At 52.2% G+C, this 21793-nt stretch overlaps 1 protein-coding gene across 1 annotated transcript in view; it reads right to left on the reverse strand.

Annotated features, from left to right (window-relative positions):
- Positions 1-3800: 3800 nt before the first annotated feature.
- The window catches only part of CSMD1 (CUB and Sushi multiple domains 1), a 942957-nt gene continuing 924964 nt past the window's right edge, over positions 3801-21793 (reverse strand). Inside the window, exons 56-70 of the mRNA XM_049790475.1 lie at positions 19631-19804; positions 17599-17781; positions 15838-16014; positions 15381-15560; positions 14467-14640; positions 14188-14361; positions 13223-13296; positions 12781-12892; positions 11801-11980; positions 10772-10816; positions 8956-9117; positions 8163-8275; positions 7425-7512; positions 5241-5373; positions 3801-4138 (exon numbers count right to left, since the gene is read on the reverse strand). Of these exons, the coding sequence (XP_049646432.1) occupies positions 3979-4138; positions 5241-5373; positions 7425-7512; positions 8163-8275; positions 8956-9117; positions 10772-10816; positions 11801-11980; positions 12781-12892; positions 13223-13296; positions 14188-14361; positions 14467-14640; positions 15381-15560; positions 15838-16014; positions 17599-17781; positions 19631-19804 (2129 nt within the window). The 3' untranslated portion in view covers positions 3801-3978. The remainder of the gene's footprint in view (positions 4139-5240; positions 5374-7424; positions 7513-8162; positions 8276-8955; positions 9118-10771; positions 10817-11800; positions 11981-12780; positions 12893-13222; positions 13297-14187; positions 14362-14466; positions 14641-15380; positions 15561-15837; positions 16015-17598; positions 17782-19630; positions 19805-21793) is intronic.

Below are 21793 nucleotides of genomic sequence, written 5' to 3' on the forward strand. Positions count from 1 at the left end.
CCAGAGTTTTGGGCTGTGAGATGGGTGTATTCAATGAATGTTTCCAGCTGAGCTTGCCTTTTTTTGAGAATAAAACAAGTCTGTGGATTTGACTGAGGAGCAGACAGGGTGGCAGCTGGGATGGGTCTCATCTTTGTTGCTGGAGACTCTCCCTGCAGTGCTCAGGTGCCTGGGGCCTTCGGAGGACACTGACCTGGCAAGGCAGGAGTGGGGCGGTTCATGCTGGGCCTACAAAGGGGGTACCATGGGGTTTTTGGGGGGGCCAGACAGCAAACTTGGGGCTCTGTTTCCAAATCACACTCAGCCCTAGAGCTGTGTCTTTGGCTTCTTTCTCATCACAGACACCACAATGACCTGGGTTTGTAGGGAGGAGACATGATTGCTCCTTTTTATTTTCCCTTTTTTAATTAGTTAATTAATTCTTTGAGCCACACCCAGTGGCACTCAGGTTGCTCCTGGCTCTGTGCTCAGAAATTGCTTCTGGCAGAAACTGGGGGCCATATGGGATGCCGAGAATTGAACCCAGGTCTGGCCCTATTTTCTTTTATCAGCTTTGGCTTTTGGGTCACACTAGGCTATGCATAGGGGATACTCAGCTGGAACTCAGGGCTGTTGCATAAAAGCCCTTTGGATTGGGCTGGATGGTGGTGGATGGTGATGGAGGGATGAGAGGCCTTTCTCCCTCCAGCCAAGGCCACATGTCTCCAACCCCAAGAGCCGGTGAGTCCACAGCTTCAGGATAGTGGTGGGCAGAAAACTCACAGTCAGGCTTCAGGAAATATCAGCTTTATTCAGGCCCTAGTCACCACATGTGTGGCCTATAATCTTAAACCTATTTAAGCATGCTCTCCTCAGCTTGTCCTGTGTCTTAGCTTCTCTCAGCCATCTCTTCTCCATCCATATTTCTTGCTGAATCTCTCTCCAAACTCCTCCTAATCTCCCTCAGGTCAAACCTTTTGTAACCCCTACAAGACCCCGTCCAGAAATGGGCTGGTCTTTCTTGTAGGTAAGGTTACGCAGAAAGAATGGGGGGTGGGTAACATTCAGAGGATTTTGGAGGATAGAAGCAGGAGGAGGAGAGATGGCTGAAAGAAGCTAAGATACAGGGCAAGTTGAAGAGAGCATGTTTAAATAGCATGCTTAAATAGGTTTAAGATAATAGGCCACGCATGTTGGCCAGGGCTGAATGATGATGATATCTCCTGTAACCTGTCTGTGGATTTCCTCACCACTACCCTGAAACCTCAGACCCTACGGCTGGAGGGAGTTGGAGACACATGGTCCTGGGCTGGAGGAGAAAAGCCTCTCACCCTCTATCACCATCCATCACCACCATCCAGCCCCATCCAAAGGGCTGATATGCAACAAGGGCCAGGAGACAGTGTTGGGGACTGAGCTCTGGTCAATGTGCTTACTCCCTGTACTGTCTCTCTCTCTCTGAACTAAGGTCCTGCCACTTATTTTTTTGTTTTGTTTTTGGATCACACCCATCAGCACTCAGGGGTTACTCCTGGTTCTGTGCTCAGAAATCGGTCTTGGCAGGCGGGGGACCATATGCGATGCCAGGGATCAGACCCAGGTTCGTCCCAAGTTGGACAGACAAGGCAAATAAATGCCTTACCGCTGTGCTATTGCTCTGGCCCCCTGCCACTCATTTTTAAGACAACTCAATGAGTTATTGGGTCACAACAATTCTGTTCTAGCAGCACAGTTGAGAGGTCTACAATGCTCACTAGCCGAGAAGCCAGTGGATAGTGCTCATAGCTGAGTGTCCATGGATAGTGTTCATAGCTGCGAGGTCTCACAGACAATGCTCACAGCTGAGGGTTCCCATGACCGTGCTTACAAGATGAGGAGGTCATACAATATTCATGGCTGAGGGGTCCCATGGACAGTGCTCACAACTGAAAGGTCCATGGACACTGCTCACAGAAACTGTGATAACACACAGGACGAGTGAGACAATGTCCTCTCAGTCAACAAACAGATGAAAACATAAAGCCTTAGCTGTCTTAGTACACCTAACTGAGGAGTGGGCCCAACTTTCCCCCAAGCTTAAAAGCACATATTAAAGGCAGAATAAATGCATGTGCATGAATAGAAATCTAAAATTAAATATTTAATTAGAACTCTGATTTTCTTTAAAGATAAGGTGGCATCACACAGGCTATATTACACTCTCTTTTATAATTTTGACAGAAAAGATACTGTTCCTTTTACAGGGCCACTTGAATATTAATACATGTGTGATAGCATGGGAACTGAAAATCAGCAAGAGATGAAGTATTGTACATTATTGGGAAAATTACAGTTTTGTATTGTAAAAACATTGATTTTTTTAACAATTTACCTACATTAATCAAAAATTACAGCATATTTAATAATTTTACAAATTCTTCATAAAAAATATATCTCTGTACAAAAAGGTCTTTGCACCTACATTTCACAGCAGCATGTGGGATGGCGGCGGGCATGGGGCGCTTTCTTCCCTCACCGGGTGTCGTGTGGTGGTTTTACAAAATATCTTACAGGAGAAAAAAATTATTGCAGCTATCCTGAAGAAAGGCGAGGTGTCTGAGAGAAGCAGCATGGACAGCTCTGCAGCCTGCGACCAGCTGCCCCTTGGGGGTCTTTCCTTGGCCCAGACCCTTCGAGCGGGGGGCCCAGCTAGCCCCCAGCCCCGTGAAAGAGCCAGATGCGGGCCTGTCGCATGGGCCATGAAGGCCTTTCCTGGGGCAGAACATGCTCAAGTGGCACCAGGGTGGCCTGGCTTTGCGATGAAGGGGATGGCAACAGTGGTGGGGGGGTGTGGGGAGAATGGCTCTGGCTGCAGGGCCTTGCACCTCGTCTGGATGCCTCCACCAGGGCTATGTACAATATGGTTGCATCCTTCCATCTGTCTGTACAACTATATACATTTGTCCAGTTGCCCTGCCTAGCCCCTGCTGCTCCCCTCCAGCCCCCAGTAGCAGGGAAAGTCCCCATAAGGCCAAGCTGTCAGGGAATGGGAAAGGTCATTGATGGAGAGTGGCCCTGAGCTGTGCACCAGGTCTGGGAGATCAGGCCAGGCCAGGCCCCTCTCCTCTCTCCCCTCCTTGCCCTCCCCTCTTCTCTGCTCCTCATTTCTCTCCCCTCTTTTACTCTGCTCCCTTCCCCTTTCTCCTCTCCCCTCCTCTCCATGGGACCCTGATGCAGCAGGTGCGAGGCCAACAAGTGCTCATTTCTGTGACCCCCCCACTAGGTAAGGGGAGCAAGGACCCGCATCCTAGGCCCCCCACCTACACCCCCTGGCCATCTAGGGGAAACTGTGACCCTCAGGATCCCTGCTGTGTCCCAGGCATCGCGGACAGGAGGCCCTGCACACGTGGGGCCTGAAGGCTGTGTGTATCCTGCCTTGATCTGTGGCATTGGGCTGAGGACAGGGTGGCAGTGGTGGGTGCGGATGAGGGCGATGCATGGGTGTGGGGGTCCCCGCCGCTGCTTCTCTCTTGCCGACTGGTCGGCCGGCCAGTGCGTGGCTGGATGAGGAGATGTGTATTTACAGTGGCGCGTGTCAACCCTGTGCGAATCAATTGATTGTAGCAGAATCTCCCTCTGTCGATCCCAACACGCTAGTGCAAAAAATTGTGCATGGAAAACTTCGCACGCGCGACCACTGGCACGAGGTGTGTCGCTGATGCCCAGGGACGGGTGGGTGAGTGGTGGGTGGGTCCTCCGAGTGGTCGGGGGCTCCAAGGACAGCGGAGGGCGGCTTCTTGCCTCCACGTCACTCTTCTCGGGCCCCCAGGTCAGCTGTACTCCCCATGCCGTGCGTCATGCCTGGCCCCACACCAGGGCATCCCTGTGGCCCATCTGTCCCCCTGGCCACAGCGCCCTCGCCTGAGGGGTGTCGGTCAGCGAAGCTGGAGGGATGGGGTTAATGGCACCGAGGAATTCCTGCAGGTCCGTGGGAGGTATGGCTGTGAGCGCACGCGAGGGCTAGACCACGGTGCACACTGTGTTCAGGGTCGTGTCGAAGCGCACGGCCTTGGCCTCTGTGGGCTTCAAGTTCGTATCGTACATGGGGTTCTCGAACGACGCCTGCCCGTTGCTGTTCTCATGCCCGGCATAGCCGTTGTACTGCACTTTGGGTCTTGACCTGGGAGCGACAGGTTAGAGCCTCTTAGAACCAGGTTTCGGGAACTGAGACGGTGTCTGGGGTGCCATTGGCCTCCACGGACCCCAACCCAAACCTTGGCCGTTCCCGGGATCCCAGGGATCTCTTAAGTTCCCAGTGCCTGATGCCGCCCAGTAAAGCCTTTTGGGAGGGGAAGACACACTCAGAGCCACTGCAGTGAGCCTTCAGAGACGCCCCCAGGCTATCCTCCTGGGCAGAGGATGGTCCATGTGCAGGTGCTAAAGCCAGTGGGCATGTGGGCCTGCAGGGGCTGTGACTCTTGGCTCCTGTTCCAAATGGAATTTCTGAGCAATACCCTGGTCCATACTCTGCACTGTCATGGGGTTTCACTGGGAACCAAGCCCAGCAGGACTCTGTGAACCTGAGCTCTCCAGCTCCCTGTTCTGGCCTCCTCTCTAAGGACCCTTCAGCAGGGAGGGCGCAGGCCACTACTGACAGTCTGAAGACTGGGTGTAGGTGGCAGAATTTGCTTCCCACGGTGCTGAGGAAAGGGGTCAACCAGCTTTAGGAGCCACAAGTGTATGGGGTAAGGCAGAGTCAGGGGAGGGATGAGACCAGCCCAGTGGTCACGGTGCTGGGATGTGGCCTCTTGCAGCCTGAACATGTGTGTAGTATATGAAAAAAGTTTCCATAAGATTAGTCTTGGAATTGTTGTCTATAAAAATATTTCTTTAGGATTGTTCTGTGACTATTGCCCCACCTAGACCTCCAGGTGGGGGCGCTGTGGAGTTGGCAATAAATAGCTTGATGGACAGGGAAGAGGGGCCTGTTGTGAAAGCTGTTTGCAGGCTGCAAGAGGATTCTCTCGCTCTCTTGCCCAATCTTTTACACCCTATCCTTCTTGTCTGTGTGGATTATTATTTGCTGCGGATAAATATTACCAAGGTCTCCCCCCGAAAGGGGACAAGGGGATGGGAAGTAATTTCTCACTCTGGGGACTGTTCGTGGATTCACAAACACCCAACAAAGGATTTAACAGCTCAGATCCATTACACATGTGTATGAAAATACACATACTCCTTCCTCCAACAGCCTCCCCCCCCCAAATAAAGTGTGTTTTTACCTGTGTTTGTAGAGGTAAAAGGCAAACCCTGACAGAATAAGAGCAAAGAAGGGCACCAGAATGGCAGCCGCCACAGAGCCGCTGTTGGTGCCCTGGTGGTGGCCGGGAGGGTCGGGGCCATTGCTGAAGGGATCTGCAAGACATAAAGGGTAAACGCATGTGGCAGCAGCCACTGTCCCTCTAGGAGAGAGATACAGGCAGCAGAGGGCACCGATGCACGGCTTCCCCACCCAGACCCGAGACATGTGACGAAGACTGAGCTGGCCTGTATCAGGTATCAGTGTGGGGGCACAGGGCTTGCCAGACTGTGAAGAAACCTTCTTTCTTGCCTGTTCTGGCTAACAACAGGGGTGTCCAGTGGCTATAGGGCAGTGCCCACTGTGGAGAAAGGACCCACATGTGACTGAGGGGTCCCCCAACTCCTTAACTTCTCCCTGGGTTCCTTGAGCATTGCACCAAGTGCGTACTGAGCCCCTGTAGGGTTCTTGGAGGATGCGAAAAGCCTGTTCCCTTCTCTCAGGCACCTGTGTATCTCTGGAGAATTTCCTATCCAAATCCCTCACTGGCATTGGCTTCAGCTCCAGGTCGGCATAGGAAGCCCGAGACTCCAGCTTCTGGTATTTGTCCCATTCCTTAGTCCATTGGCCATCAGTGCCAGCATCTCCCCCACCTTCCTTGGGGTGCAGAGCCTCTTAGGGTGAGTGGGAAATGCAGCTTTGGCTCCCTTTCTGGCTGTCTCTGCCTCCTCGGTGCCACTGAGACACTTGGTGCTTGCTAAGCTATTCTGGGGGCCCTGATGGCTGGAGACCACAAGGAACTGGTGTATTCTGAGCTGCACATGTTGGTTTTCCCCACAACTCTGGTGGTGGCTGAAGCATTGTTTAAATGTGGGATTTTCTAAGTAGTTGAACAGGGACTTGTCTGGAATCTGGCTACACATGACAAATCATCCCAATAATCTGCTCATCACCATTTGTGCATAAAAACCTCTTCTCAAGGCTGTTATTTTATTAGACACAGAAGACCTGGGGCCTGCCAGGGAAACTGGCAGAAGCGTAGCAAGAGTGGAGCCTAGGGTCCCTGTGGGTCAGGTATGGGCATCTCTGGAAGCAGCCTGTCAGTTATGGGGCTGTGTCTTCCTCCTTGGCACCAAGAGGTGCCAGAAAAGAAGGGGGAGCAGGAAAACCCAGGACCGGCCCTGCTCCCAGAATCTTCTGCTCTAGCATGGATCTGTGTTGTAAATGAAGTATGACAGAGCCCAGCTCAGGGCTCACAGGAGGGTTCTGGAAAGTTCTGATCCAGGATGACACCTGGAGGCTTCCTGGATCTGGGACTTCGACCAGCCTCCCTCGGCACTCACTGAGTGTTTCCGATGGGGGGCCTTCCTCCCTTAATGACAGGCAGTGAACACAGGCTTTATTTTCTTAAATTTTGGGCAACACCCAGTGGTGCTCAAAGATTACTCCTGGCTCTGTGCTCAGAAATCCCTCCTGGTGGTGCTTGGAATGTTAGGAATGGAACCCTGGTCGCTGAATGCAAAAAGGCAAACATTCTACCCACCATGCTATCGGTCCGGCCACTGAACTCAGACTTTTATAATAAACACAATCCACTGCCACAACTGACTAACAGTAGGATTACTCTCTGATGCCTGCATAACAGAAACCCAATATAGATTCACAGATTGCTCCCGTACAGTGTGAGCCTCACAGGTCCGACTCCAGCCCTGCGTAGCCCTACCCACATGCCTCTGACAGTGCAAAGCACAGCGTGTGCACGTGTGTGATGCGATATTTTGGAGACGTCAGGGATGTGCTCAACTCCCTGTCAGGCATTTCTTTTGGAAATGCCTTAGGGAAGCCCTGGGTATGGGTAAAAAATTCCCTAATAATTTTTGGGAGGAAACAAAGAACAATTCTGTCCAGAAGACAGTACTGGATGAGAGAATCATCTGGTCTTCCTGAGACCGAACTCCACAGGCTGATTCGCAGAGGCCTCGTTACCAGATCTCTAGGCCCATCATGGCTGAGATGAGGTAGATCATGGGTCCCACCTGTGGGACTCTCTCTGCATGGGCTGCAGCTGCTGGGGCCATCTCTCCTGGGGTGGCTTCATCTCCCGCAACCCCTCAGCGAGTACAGATACCTGAGGGCTGAACTCCTCGAAGTCACATACCCAACTGACCTTGTCTTTCCAGCTTGAACTTGCCAAAGTCCTTCCCTTTGATGTCCCCTTGGAAAGTGAACCCTCCTCTTTCAAGGCCTGAAGACACCTGGAGTCAGAGGAGGGAAGGGACCAGCAACGTGACCATCAGGACTCACCTCTCTTTGCACCAGCAGAAGGGGGTTCTCAGGTCTAGACATCAGAGGTCAATGGGTTTGGGTTTGGGTTTAATTTAATTTCTTGCTAATTTAACTTAATTTCTGTCCTTCCAGTGACACAGAGTCAAAAACTGGGAAGACAGAAACACAAACTTTTGTAGGTTCTCTCTCTCTCTCTCTCTCTCTCTCTCTCTCTCTCTCTCTCTCTCTCTCTCTCTCTCTCTCTCTCTCCTCTTAGGCCTTGGGAAGGAGAACCAAGTGTCTACCCACTTCTGAGGCAGCCTGAGGGAAGGGGGCATTTACAAGGGGGGCTCCCCAGCATGGGGTCAAGTAGGCGAGTGGGGAGAATAGGGTGTGGGGCCATGTGGCAGTGGCTTCTAGCATGGCTGCAAGTGAGTATTTGGCCTAGAAGTGAGGTGACCCTTTCCCTGGCCTGAGGGACCATGGGCTGTGCCCCATCACCACCTGTTTACAGGGTGTTTGACTTCTTAGCTCAGAGAGGAGCACCTGCAGGCAGGATAGGTCACGCCACTGGGCAGGAACTCCTGTGAGTCAGACCCTTGCCCCTCTCGGGAATCCCCACAGTTCCCCTGGCCCTTACATAACCATCTAGCGCCCACTCGTCATCCTCAAACTTGCTGACAAAGATGTCGGCCAGGCCTGTGGTCTGGAAGGCTCTCAGGAGCAGGTGGGCCTCCTCCTTCTTGTAGACACCTGTGGGGGAATGGCGATATGTCTGAGCCCAGGACACCCTGTGTAGACTTGTATTCAAGCCTGGGGCTTCCCTCTTGGAGCCCGGGTTGTTACACTTGGAGACGTGTCTGGGGCCCCAGCTATCCAGCCCCTTGGCAGAGCCTGCACACGCCAGCTGTGTAACCAGATGAGTGGAGTCTGACCTCCCACAAGCAGGGGATGTGGCTGGACCAGCGTAGGTAACTGCGCTTTGGACTTTGTTACCACTTTGACTGTGCTCAGGGGCCTCAGGGCCACTCCGAGCAGTTCTCAGCCAACTGAGCCTGTGGTTCAATGCCAGGTTCAACGCTGTGCTCAGGGGTCACTCCTGGTGGGGCTGGGAGTGCCGCTGCTGTGCGCCTGCTCTGGCCTAAGCAGTGAAAAAAATGGAATCGAATCTTTGCCTCTTCCTGGGGAAGGGGTGTGTCTGTCTCAGCTTTTGGGGCCAGGCCTGTACCCTCAGGTGCTGGGTTCGGGCAGCCTCTCATGTTGCTGGGCCCTGAACTAGCCCATGCGTGTGAGGAAGCACAGGGGTGGGTACCTCGTCCCAAATGATCCACGTGGCCCTCTTGCTCGCCACTGGGAGCCCTGAGCCCACCGGTTGCTGTCCTGCAGGACGTGGGAGGACAGGCAGCTCTGATGTGCTGGCCCCCCCCACCTACCTGCCAGCCTTAGCTCCGCCTGTGCCATGTCCTTGAAGGTTGCATTGACCTTGCTGCTGGTGGCATTGAAGGCGTCCACAGTGAGCGTGGCCAACTGCCTCTTCCCCAGGTACTCGTAGTAGCCCTTCCAGACTGAGCCCAGGAAGAACACGTCTGAGGGAACTGTGGGCAAAAAGGGGTGTCAGCGCATAGAGGGGCCAGTGAGGTGCAGACAACCCCACCCAGGGCTGGGCCTTCAGACAAACATTCCTTAGATGGGAATCAGGGGCTCTGAAGATGCACTAATGACATGGGCAGTTGGGGCAGGCAGGCACACTTGCCCACAGGCTCACGACTACACCTGTGCCCTCACACCTGCACTCAGGCCCATGTCCACACACCTACCACCATGCCCCTTATGCCCTCATCCTTATGCCAACATATCTGTGAAGTGCTAATGCCTCAGGGCTGGTTTTCTCTGCAGTGTGGCCCAGCCTCATAGACATGTCTGCTGCACCCCTCCCCTTCACTGTCCCTTTCATCACTGACCAGCACCACTGGCTGCATGCTAATGGGAAAGTGCCCTACAGCTGTGAGGTCAGTGTTAGTGGCAGAGCTGGGCAGAACAGGCAGCTTTGGGCCTGGAAGGTTAAATTTGAGGGGCAGTACTCTGCAAAGTTTGGTGAGGCCCCAGTCTCAGGAACCATGGTTGATGGTAGACTCTTCCTCCCACCTGCACACAGCGGTTCCCCAGGACTGACCCATTACTGCTAGGTTGGTGAATTGTGTGTGTGTGTGTGTATAAATATATATAAACATACGTGTAAACATATACACACATTCTCACCTCTCCCTCAGGCGGCATCCCTGCTATTTAATTAAACCAGATCCCTGGTGGATGGAATTGTCCCTCCCTGCATCCTCCCAAGCAGTAAGGCAGGTGCCAGCATGGTTCTCCTCAGGAGGATGCACACTCACACGAACACTGAACATGTCACTGTCACACTCACTTTCCAGCTCACACACACACACGGGCTCCTCCCAGTGGGCAGGACACCTCTGTCCCCCTATGCAGGACAAACACACTCAGTTTAGCGCGGGCCACCTGGCCCTGTTCAGGGGAGCCTCTGCCCCCCATCATCTGGTGGGACTATTCTCCACACTGCCCCTCTCCTCCCTGGAGAAGCAGCTGCTTGCTTCTCTGTTCCACCTTGAGATCCCATCACCTCACAGCAGCACCCTCAACTCTATCAAAGTCACCCGCTCAGAATACTCGGGCTGTGGTTGCTTTGCAAGGTTTTTCTATCTCTGTGATAAGAAAATTCTGGGCTCAGTCACTATCTGGGGACAGGCCTGGCCTCTCCTAGGTAAGGTGTGTTCAGACAGGCCACATCCAGGCTCAGGCATGCAGAAGGCCAGTGCCAGAAGGTCTGTGCTCCCAGGAGTAGCTGTTCCAAGCCAACAGCTTATGCTCATGCCATACCTTATTGACTTGGGCTTTCCTGAGGGCAGAGGGAAGAGCCAGGACCCTCCTTATAAGGCTCTTGGTGATAGCACAGGGTAGCCACAAATGTCCTTTCTGCCCTCCCCCCAGCCCTGCAGTCCCCTTGCGAGGAAGCAGAAGGTGAGAGGACAGAAAGCTTGCTAGGCAGGGTGGTTATTCTCTTCCCCAACCACCAACAGTGCTGTCACCAGCCCTCTGGGCAGGCCTGGCTGTTTCAGAAATGGAAACATGAATTGTTCTGCACCCAAATTGGCCTGTTTCAAATGGCGTCCCTGTACGCAGAACCCAGTGCTCTACTGGCTGGGACTCTAGGAACTGTTCTGGGATACAAACCTGGAGTTTTAGTAACTGTTTCATTAACTTCTCTCACTCCTTTACCTACAAGCAAAAAGACAAACTGTCATTTTTTCAACAGCATTGGTGTTTGAAAAAGAAAAAAAAAACCAAAAAGTTGAATGGAGCAATTTTCCTTCTGAGACACCTGTGTGGGTTTGTGGGAGCCTGGGGGCGCTGGCCATGAGGGTCTGCTGTATCACAATAGAGCCTTACAAGGAGGGGCAGGGCTGGCCCTCCCTCTGCTGGGCCACTGTGCTTAGCCCTGGATTTGCCCGCCTGTGGCTGGGCTGACCGCTCCTGTGAGCTGGATCCCAGACACCAAGTTTTCCTTTGTTCTAAGTGTGGGTCCCCTGTTCCCAGCAGAGAAAGATGAGGGATGCTGATGTCTCCAGAGCCTGGTGTAGGAAGTGTCCTGGCACGCACCTCCTGTACTCAAACTCTCCCTTTCTGCCCACTCTGTCAGAGGCTCTGTCTAGAAGCCAAACTGCCTCCTTTCTGCCCCTTCTCATTCAGTCCAGGGAGGAGAGGAGGGAGGAGAGACTCTTCCTAGGGAACTGCTTAAATAGGGCTAAACAACCCCAAACCAAACAGAAGCCCTATCACAAATCTGTGACCTTCTCTCCCACTGTCTCTCCAAGAGCATGGGACCCCAAACTCAGATCTGTGCACACGCCAGGCCTGCTCATGCCCCCAAGGCTCTTGAAAACCATTTTCTAAAAAGTACTATGAAGGCATTTTCCTCCCAACACCGGCAAGCACCAGGGCTTTTCTCGTCATAAACGAAGCATGCAGAGTGGGGTCTCTAAAGGACTGAGACTTGGATCCTATCTTTGTCACAGGCACACACACGCACAAACACACACACACACAAACACACACACACACACACACCAGACTCCTGGACAAACCTGAGCACTGTGCCAGAAAGCCCCAGGTATGGGAGCACTGCCTGGAGTTATCCCTGCAGCAGCCGCACCTCGTTCCTGCCCATAGGCCTGTTCTGTTTCTGGCGGAACCACCACTTACTTTTGCAGATGGGCGATTTCCCCGTCCACCTCATGTCTGCCTTGCAGGTCCTGTGCTCAGAGCCCCCAGCCAGGAAGAAGCCAGGGTGGCAGGTGTAGACCAGGGTGTAGCCGAAGGCAGGCAGGTCCATGGCCTGCACGTCCACATGTGCCGGCGTCTCTGGCTGCCTGCAGGTGTGAGCTGGAAGGAGACGCCACTATCAGGGTCCACCCCTGCTCTGTCACTGTGGCTGCTGCCAGGGGTGACCCTTGGGTGTGGGATCAGGGACAGATATTTAGATGGGTGGGCTCAGCTTTAAGAGCGCATCCCTCTTCCTCCTCCTCCACCTCTAAGGACATGACTCTGAGCGACTGCTAAGTTTTTGTCCTGGGCTCGGCTGTGAAAACAGAGACTGAACACTGCCTATCTGAGGCCGTATGTGCTCCATGGAAGGATGAAGGTGGAGGAGAAGGGATGGAACCAAACAAGCAATTTATTGCCTAGAAAAACAGGGCAGAGGCCAGAGTGAGACCATACTGTTTGCCTTGCATGTGGCCAGCCAGGATTCTATCCCTGGCATCCCATAGGGTCCCCTGAGCCTGCCAGGAGTAATTTCTGAGCACTGCTGAGTATGGCCCCCTAACAAAAAAAACAAACAAAACATATAAGTAAATTAAATGTTGATATTTGACTCAAATAACACTCATTCTTTATCAAATTTTCATATATCAAAGGGTCAGGCAGGACAGTATTTAACATGTATATAGTAATAAAATCCTGGCACACACACAGGTGCACAGAAAGCTACACATTTCTGTCTGTCACACTGTGCAGAAGGTCAAGAAGCTCCACCCACATGTCACCCAGCTCAGGGTCAGGGAAGTCACTGGCCAGCAGGCTCCAGTAGTTGGTGCTCAAGCTTGGCAGTGAGGTAGGAAGTTGGATGCCCAGCTTCCCAGGAGCCCAGCCCAGCCCTCCAGTCCCTACCCAGCAGGACTCACGGATGCACTCAGCCGGCAGCCCGCTCCAGGTGAGGTTGGACAGGCATGTGCGCGTGGTAGAGCCCTGCACGTGGTAGCCCTTGCGGCACCTGAAGAACACAGTGCTGCCCACCTGGGCGGGCAGAGTGTTAGTGCCCATTCCGTTCTGCCCTGCTCCAGACCTGCTCTCTGTTCCCAGGCACGGAATGGGCTGCAGCTGTACAGCAAATAAGGACCCCAGAGCCCACGGGGGGAGGTGGCAAAAAAGGAAGGTAGCCCTTTCTGTCCCTGCTCTCAGCAGCACTCACACAAAATCTTTTGCTGACACTAGTGACCAGCTGGGTCTGCCTTCAAGTCTCCAAGCTTGGAGAAAGGCGACAGGTTCAGGAACAGGTTCGCAAAGGCCACAAACCAAACCAGACACTCTCAGGAACTACCTCTGGTCACCACTCAGTTCACCAACCTCGTAGCCCCGTGAGCTGTTCTGTATCCCAAAGTGTGGGGTTCCTGGGTCAGGGCAGGCGTTGTGAGCTGGATCTGCAGAGACAGAAGAGTCACTCAGAGTTCTGAGGTGCTGATAGATGTAGGGGTGCTGGCATGGATGTAAGGAGGAAGGGGCCACCCTTTTCCGCCACCTTCCACTATCTTTAAGTCTTTAGATTTAGTCTTTCTTTCTCAGACTCCAAACCATCCAACACACCCATTTCTCAAATCAGAACAAGCATCTTTTTATTTCAGTGCCTGGCCCAATTTTCTCCTGCTGATTTTCAGTTTGCCAGATGGCAAATGCTAGACCATCTTGAATAATGATCTGTTAGGAGCCTCTGATTTTTAAGGTTTCAGTTTACGATCCTCTCCCAGTAATTTTCACTTTATTTCAAGTATCATGAGTTAATTTTGTTCCAGACTTGAAGATGAGAAATGAATTTTATACTTCAAAATAGAAACGCAGGAAGGGTCACAGACATAGGAGAATCCAGGACACAGAACCTCACTGGCTGTGCCCCAGTGAGTGGTGGGGAGCACACTCATGCCTGGGAAAGAGACTCTGCTCGAGCCAGTGAGGAGGAGAAGTAAAGTAGTGTGTCGGCCACAGGGCAGGCTGGGGGTGAGGATAGGGGATGAGAGGAAATGAGAAAATTGGTGGCTGAGATGATCACTGGGGACAAATGAGGGAACTCCATATGACCATCAACTATGTTACTATCTCATGGTGACTGTATTATAAAAATTAAACAGAAAATAAAAGTACCTCACTCTCTTTGAAGGGAAATTCCCCACTGGGCATCATGTATGGCTTAATCCTCAGTGTCCGCACCTTTCTGACCCTCAGTGTCCATACTCTTTTGACCCTGAGTTCACACCACCCTTTCGTCACACACCCGCACACTGGCACGAGCCAGGCGAGCCTGGGGCAGGGCCACCTACCAATGCAGACTGGCTGGACACCACTCCAGGTGCCATCGGCCCGGCAGCGCCTACGGGAAGAGCCCACCAGAAGAAAGGGCGCCTTGCACTGGAAGGAGACCTCGGCTCTGTAGGTGAAGGTCTCCCCGCTGAGCCATCCCTGGGCTGGGGTGCCGGGGTCTCCGCAGAACACAGCTGGTGGGGGGAGCAGTTAGCACTGTGGCCAGCCTTGAGGAAAGCCCCTATCCTCCCTGCCACCCTGCCCTCCCTGCCACCCCATGCTCCTGCCTGGACACTCACGCAAGCACTGTGGGGGATCCCCACGCCACACGCCGTGACCTTCACAGGACAGGATGGCTGGGTGGGACAGCTGGAAGCCGGGTGCACAGCGGTAGCTGATGCTGGCCCCCCAGCGGAAGTCTGTGCCCTCCACGGTGCCTTGCAGGATGGCTGGGGGCTGCCCACACAGCACAGCTATACCCAAGGACAGAGAAGGTGTCAGCACCCACACTCACAGCCTCGCTCCAGCCTGGGTGGGCCACAGGAAGCAAGCAGCCATGGACATGGGTGCCAAGGACTGACCACAGCTAGAGGCCTGACTATACCCTCGCTCCACCCCATGAGCTTCAGCTCCCTCTGCATAGGCACAACAGTTCAGAATGTCCTGCCCAATAGACCTTTCATGGATGTAAAGTTTGGAAGGTCCCCAACATGCTCAACCAGGTTTTCTGCCCCGTGTGCCCAATAGGGTCCACTTTGGCTACTGCTCCCCAACCAGCCTGCTCATGTCGCAGCCTTCACCAGCTCCTTGCAGGACCCTTCCAGCCCCTGCTGTTGGGTGTTGAGGGCCAAGCTGGGTAGGGTAGGAACTGTGCCAGGAGATGCCATCTGCCCTGGCATGTTGGTCGCAGGCTAGAGTACCCACAGTCCCCCTTTCTCTGGACAGATCTGGAGGACCAGCATATCTCCCTGCACCTGCCCAGCCAGGTGTGTCCTTGCTTGGATGGGTACTGTGCTCAAGGATTCCTGCTTTTCCAGCGCACTTGCCTGCCTCACTGATCTCTGCAGTCTCAGTCCCTCCTGAGCCCTTGAGCAGTCTTTGCCCTGCTCTGAGCTGCCCCTTCCCCACCCACTGGACCACGGTCCTCAGGCAGAAGGTTGGGGACTGTGAATGACTGTGTCTGTTAGGTACCCAGTGACCCTCCTGCACTTGCCTTTGCAGCGGGGTTTGCCATGTGTCCAGGAGCCGTCTTGGGTGCAGCGGAGGATGGGCGCCGTAGGGGGCTCCATCAGGAAGCCAGGGTTGCACTGGAAGCTCACAGTCTTGTTGAAGGTGAAGTCGGTGCCAAACTGGATGCCATTGGCCAGGCCGCCTGGGTCACCACAGCTGATGACTGTGTTGGGAACAGGGAGACGAATTAATTCTGCTAGTCAGCAGAGGCAGGTGTGGCCAGGAGTGCTCCAGGATTAGATGGTGCCAGGACATCGGAAATAGGACAGACAGAACCTCCACCCAGACCAATGCTCCTCCCAGACCACACAGAGCACAGCCTGTACATACTACTTCCGACCTAGCTAGGCCAAATCCATTCCCAAACCAGATCCTGACAGTAGCTGGGCACTCCCCCACCCCCATCTCCTTTCCCTCTGGGTTGAGGCAGTTGGACTCACCCGTGCAGTCAGGGGCAGTGCCCGTCCAGGTGCCATTGGCTGTGCAGTGGCGCGTGGTGAGCCCAGCCGTGTGGTAGCCCTCCCAGCAGGAGTAGACCACAGAGCTGGAGAAGAGGGTGCCGTCACTGCTGATGACCCTACCGTGGGTGGGTGTGCCTGGGTTCCCGCAGGACACAGCTGGGGGAAGACAGAGTTACTCACCTTCAGCCCGGCCCAGCCCTTCGTCCATTGAACCCAGGAGTGGTCAGAACAGAACTCCCACTTATGGTGAGTTCTCAGCTGTACACACAGAATCTCAATTTTGGGTTATACCCAGCACTGCTCAGGGATTCCTCTTGGCTCTGTGTTCTGGAAACACTCCTGGCAAGCTCGGGAACCCTATGAGATGCTGGGGGTCGAACTCAGGTCAGCTGCATGCAAAGCAAATGCTCGCCCCACTGTGCTATCACTCTGGGCCCCAGAGCCTGCTGTTTCCAAAGCTTCCTTTGATTGTTTGCTTTTGGGACCAGGCCCTGCTGTGCTCAGGCCTGCTCCCTCCTTAGGTAGACAGTCCATATTGTCTTCTGTCTCCACACACAGAGCAGACATGCCAGGTAATGTTGGAGTTGAGAAGACAAAGATCCAGAAATATGGATGGGGCCAGAGAAATAGGACAGCAGGGGGTCGGGAGGAGTGTGCCTTGCACACAGAAGAGCCTGGATCGATCTCTGGCACCCCATAGGGTCCCCCTGAGCACCTCCAAGTGATTCCTGAGAGCAAAACCAGGAGTTAGGCCTGAGTATTGCCAGCTGTGGTTCAAAAACAAGCAATTCTCCCCCAAAAACTGTGATTTCCATTGTTGGTGATGGGTACAGAGGGAGTGAATTTCAGTTTGTCCACTTACAGAGGAACTATCTCAGGCCTATATAGTAGATAATTAAGTTAACTATCTTTTTTTGTGAGAGGAGTGGATCACACTTGGCTCAAGGGTCACTCCTGGTGGTGCTTGGGGGACCAGGTTTGACCTTGTGATAGTAGGGATCGACCTTTAGGTCAGTTGTATGCAAGGCAAACACCTTCCCCACTGCATAAACTTTCTGGCCCTCATAACTATTTTTAACTCAAATATTAACTACATTTATTTAGTAAAATGTTCTGACTGGATTCTGAGTCAGTGGCTTTTGGGTCTTTTGGTGAATTTCCAAAGCCATTGCTCACCTCTGCCCAGGAAGGATTTACCTCTGACCCCAGTAGAGACTCTCACTTTGGCCAAGTAGATCCTTCTTTTGCCTAAGTGGGCTTTACTTCTAACCAGGCAGACACTTACCACTGCCCAGGTAGGCATTTCTAGTACCTGAGTGCCTTCACACACATGCACGCACGTGCGCGCGCGCGCGCGCACACACACACACACACACACACACACACACACACACACACACACACACACACACACACGCCACTGTTTCTGTTGAGGGACCCCACCCATAAGACCAATCAGCTGCCTCTCAACCACAAGTCACAGATTCCTTCAAACCCATGTTTAGGATAGAATTGTATGAACACCAACTGTGGAAAAGAGACATCGTTGGCTGAAAATGACCCAGAAAGGGAAAGTGAGTCCAGCAGTGACGGTCTGTCCCAGGGCCACTGTCCTTGGGCTCTGGATCACCACCCCACGCAGGAAGTACTCAGGTGCTCAGCACCACTGCACACTCCTAGAAAGGCCGAGGGGCTGGCAAGTTTCGGGGAACAGGTCTCCTGGGGGATCCCAGGTCTCACCCTCACAGGCAGGCTGCAGCCCTGACCAGGATCCATTGTGCAGACAAGTCCTCTCGGCTGAGCCCCGCAGCTGGTAGCCCACTTCGCAGGAGAAGCGCAGGACACTCTTGGTCTTGAACTCCTCTCCCAGACGAGAGCCATGGGCTGGGGTACCAGGGTCCCCACAGAGCCCAGGGCTGTTTCCTGTGGGATGGAAGGACAGGTGATGGTGTATGGTCCTGCCATGTTGCCAGAGGAGCTGCTGGGCTTAAAGATGAAGGAAATGATTAAATATTTGCTGGACACGGGCTTCTGCAGTACTTGGGCAACCTTGTGTGAAAGATTTTATTGAATTGCCCCAAAATGAAGATGCTGAGAAAGTTTCTGTGTCTCTGAATTCAGAATAGTCAATAGAAATATGACCATCACAGGGACTGGAATTCTTCAGAAAAAAGAAAGTGCTGGGGTCGAAGAGATAGCACGGAGGTAGGGCGTTTGCCTTGCATGCAGAAGGACAGTGGTTTGAATCCCGGGATCCCTTATGGTCCCCCGAGCCTGCCAGGAGCGATTTATGAGTGTAGAACCAGGAATAACCCCTGAGCGCTACTGGGTGACCCAAAAACCCCCCAAAAAAAGAAAAAAAAAGAGAAAGTGCCAGGAAATGAAATGTGATTGGAGTGTTCCCCAGAAGGTGGTGTGGAGAGTCACTGAGGTTAAGAGAAGAAAATCAAATGAAAGGCTTCATTTTCTCAAATATTCCAGAGCTGCTCATTCATTGACGTCTATCTAAGAAACATTCATGTGAATACCACATTCATTCTTCCAAGAAAAGAATCACAAGATAACTTTTTGAAGAGTGATTTTAGAGGTGGGGAAAAAACATGAGAGTTGAGAAGGGAGCACAGACAGGAACCCAAGCACATAGACAGGTACAAGTAAGGCCTTTCCCAGATAGGGGATAGCCCCTGGGACTGCTGGCAGGTGCCGGAGGGAATGGGCAATGTGGTGGGGCCACGGAGGGACCGGTATGCTGGGTACCAGCACTTCTGGTGGTGAGATAAGAGATGATGCTGCTCATGATTGAGAATGTGGTGACAGGATGATGGTTGTGTTGGCAAAGGCCTTTGGATTGGTCCTCATATTGCCTTCTCATTAGATGTCTCTTGATTGGTTCCTTTGGTTTTCTTGTTAAAAAGATGTTTCCCATTGCCTCCTCATCTGGCTTTTTCCCTTTGGGGGTTGGCTTTGTTTATCTCAATAAAGGCTACTCAGGTGGCCTGGAAGAGCAGCTGCCATCTTGGCTCATGGTTGCCCGTGGTGGAGTGACTGGCTTGTGGCTGAACAGCTTCCAGTGTGAGTTTCTGGCCTACTATTCCTTCCCAACTGTGTGTGGATTATTTCTTGCATCGGAATTGCTGCTGGACCTGTGCCTCTTGTCCTACCTGGACAGGGGGCATGGGAATCTCTCTCCCTCACTGGGGATTGTGGAATACACAACCCACCATTTCACAGTGCTGGTGAGGAGTGGAGATGTAATTATGCTGAGGGTAGCAATGACATTGATGGCTCTGGAATGAAGGTGGTGATGATGTGATAATGCTGATGAAGCTGGTGATAGTGGTGTGGTGGTTATTATGATGGGAAAGTGATGACGGTGATAGTTGTGGTAATGATAATGATGGTTGTGGTGATGTTGGTGATGGTGGCAGTGCTGATGGCAGTGGTGATGGTGATAGTGATGGTGATAATAGTATGGAGCTGTGATACATATGTGACACATATTACCATGTGGTAATAGGCAGGTAAGGACACTGAAGTGATGCATGGAGGCCATACTGTGGTGTTGATGGAGCTAATGGCAAAGCAGCAGGAGTGTCACTGTGCTAAATATTCTTTTATGAGGAGAATGCCAAGAGCATAATGAAATGCTGCAGGTACCATGATAATAGTAAAATGATGACATGATTAATGCAATGATGATGGAATACTGTAGTGCCAACAAGGAAGGGGAGGGGATACTGGCAGCATTTCCCATACCCGGGCGCAGGCTCACCTGTGCAGTGGGGCAGAGACCCGCTCCAGTGACTGTCCTCTTGGCAAACTCGGGTGCTGTTGCCGATGAGGCTCCGGCTCCCTTTGCAGGAGTAGTTGACCACAGCCTCATAGGTGAACACGTCTCCAGCTAGGATGGCATTAGCTGGTATCCCGGGGTGCCCACACGATATCACTGAAGGAGAAAGGGAAGACACATGAGACTATCCTATCCTTCTTGCCATTTTGGTGGAAAAAAAAAAACAAAACCAAATAACGAGACACACTAGCACTTCTCTGAAGCTCCCTTTCGTGGGAAAAGCTCATTTCCAGTAGCCCTGCCTCTTCCTGCATGGCTGAAGATGTGGGAAACTTGTGCCGGATATTGGCTTTTCATCTTAGGACACCTTTGTTGTAGGGAGACTTTAGAGTTTAGGTTTTCAAAGAGAAAAATCACCCAGTCTTTTTCATCTACACTGAGTTATAGCCCAAATAAGCAGTTTGGAGCTTCAATTAGATTTATGGGGCTTTCCCCATTGTTCTTTACTCTGATGCGAGGGGAAGCTTTGGGAAAAGCAATTGGATGTGCTGCTTCCTCTGTGCGTGCCCCAACAAAAGTGTTCCTACTCATACCTACAAAGTGTAATAAACTGTAAATAGAGCAACAGTGGTGACCATGGGGGTGCTGGAGACCAATTCCTTCCATCTTTTCCTAGGCTGTTCCATCACTTACTCACATTTCTATCTAGCTCCTTAAATCCTGCCACATCAGACCCATCATATGTTCATACAGCAGGCTTTAAGGAGAGGGATTCTGGAATCCAGAAGGGAGACACTCCTGGCTGAGCCATTCAGCACAGTGTAGAGCTGACCCAATGCACCTTTTGTCCCGTGTGGACAATTCAGTGGCTGAGGTCTTTTGGGCTTTGAAGCTGCACCATGGTGTAGTATCCTCCCTAGTTTCAGGACCACCCATGACTGGAGACCAAATTCTAACCACATTCCAACAATGTCCAAGGGGGGAACCAAGACAAGTCTATGAGGTGCCCCAAGAGCCATGGGGCCTCAACATGCCACTGTGCCCCTGGAACACCTCACCTGCCTGATTTTACTTGTTATTGCTGACAATGACAACAGAATTGGCACCCGGGGGTGGCCCAAAGACTTGGCCAACGTCATTCAGGAAACAAGGGGTGGAGCATAGAGCCCCTGACTCACACAACCCATGTGTGCCTGGGCTGAGTTCTGGGCTGGGGTCTGGCCCCCTGGAAAGTATCACAATAACTCATAATAACACAAGCCCCTGTTTGTCAGATACAAAATTACACAAGGATGGAAAGATAAAACAAAATAAAAATCAACCAGAGTTCTTGGGCTCCAAGATGGGTTGGTAAAGAAACTGGTACATCTACACAAGGGAATACTATTCAGAGTTAGGAAAAATGAAGTAACGGAATTTGCTTATACATGGATGGACATGGAGAGTATCATGCTGAGTTAAATGAGTCCGAGGGAGAGGGATAGACATAAATGATAGTCACTCATTTTTAGGCTATAAAAATGATAATATGGTATTAATGCCAGGGACAATAGAGAGGAGGGCCAGGAAGACCAGTCCATGGTAAAAGCTTGTCACAGAGAGCTACAAAGACTGTGTAGTGAGGGTAGAGAAGGGAGCACTGTGACAGTGATGGTTGGCAATGATCACAGAGTAAGAACTTGGAGGGAAAATGAGAGGCAGGATACCCCTGCAGTAGCAATATTGAAAACACAGAGCTTAAAAGAGAGAGAGTGAGAGAGAGAAAGGAGATTAAGTGATATGCACTGTACCCCTTCATTAAGAATAGTACAAATCACCGCTTCTCTGCCTTTTGGCTAAGATTAAATAAAGAATAATGCAAACCGGGGCCGGTGAGGTGGCGCTAGAGGAAAGGTGTCTGCTTTGCAAGCGCTAGCCAAAAAAATATTGCGACCACAATTCGATCCCCCGGCATCCCATATGGTCCTCCCAAGCCAGGGGCAATTTCTGAGCGCTTAGCCAGGAGTAACCCCTGAGCATCAAATGGGTGTGCCCCCCCCAAAAAAGAATAATGCAAACCAAAGTGTCTAAAAATGAAAAATGAGACAGGAAGAGAGAGCATTAGAGAGAGAGAGTGAGCGAGAAAGAGAGATAAGAAAAAGTTTG

This window comes from Suncus etruscus, chromosome 17 (genome assembly GCF_024139225.1).
Source record: "Suncus etruscus isolate mSunEtr1 chromosome 17, mSunEtr1.pri.cur, whole genome shotgun sequence".
Classification (NCBI taxonomy): domain Eukaryota; kingdom Metazoa; phylum Chordata; class Mammalia; order Eulipotyphla; family Soricidae; genus Suncus; species Suncus etruscus.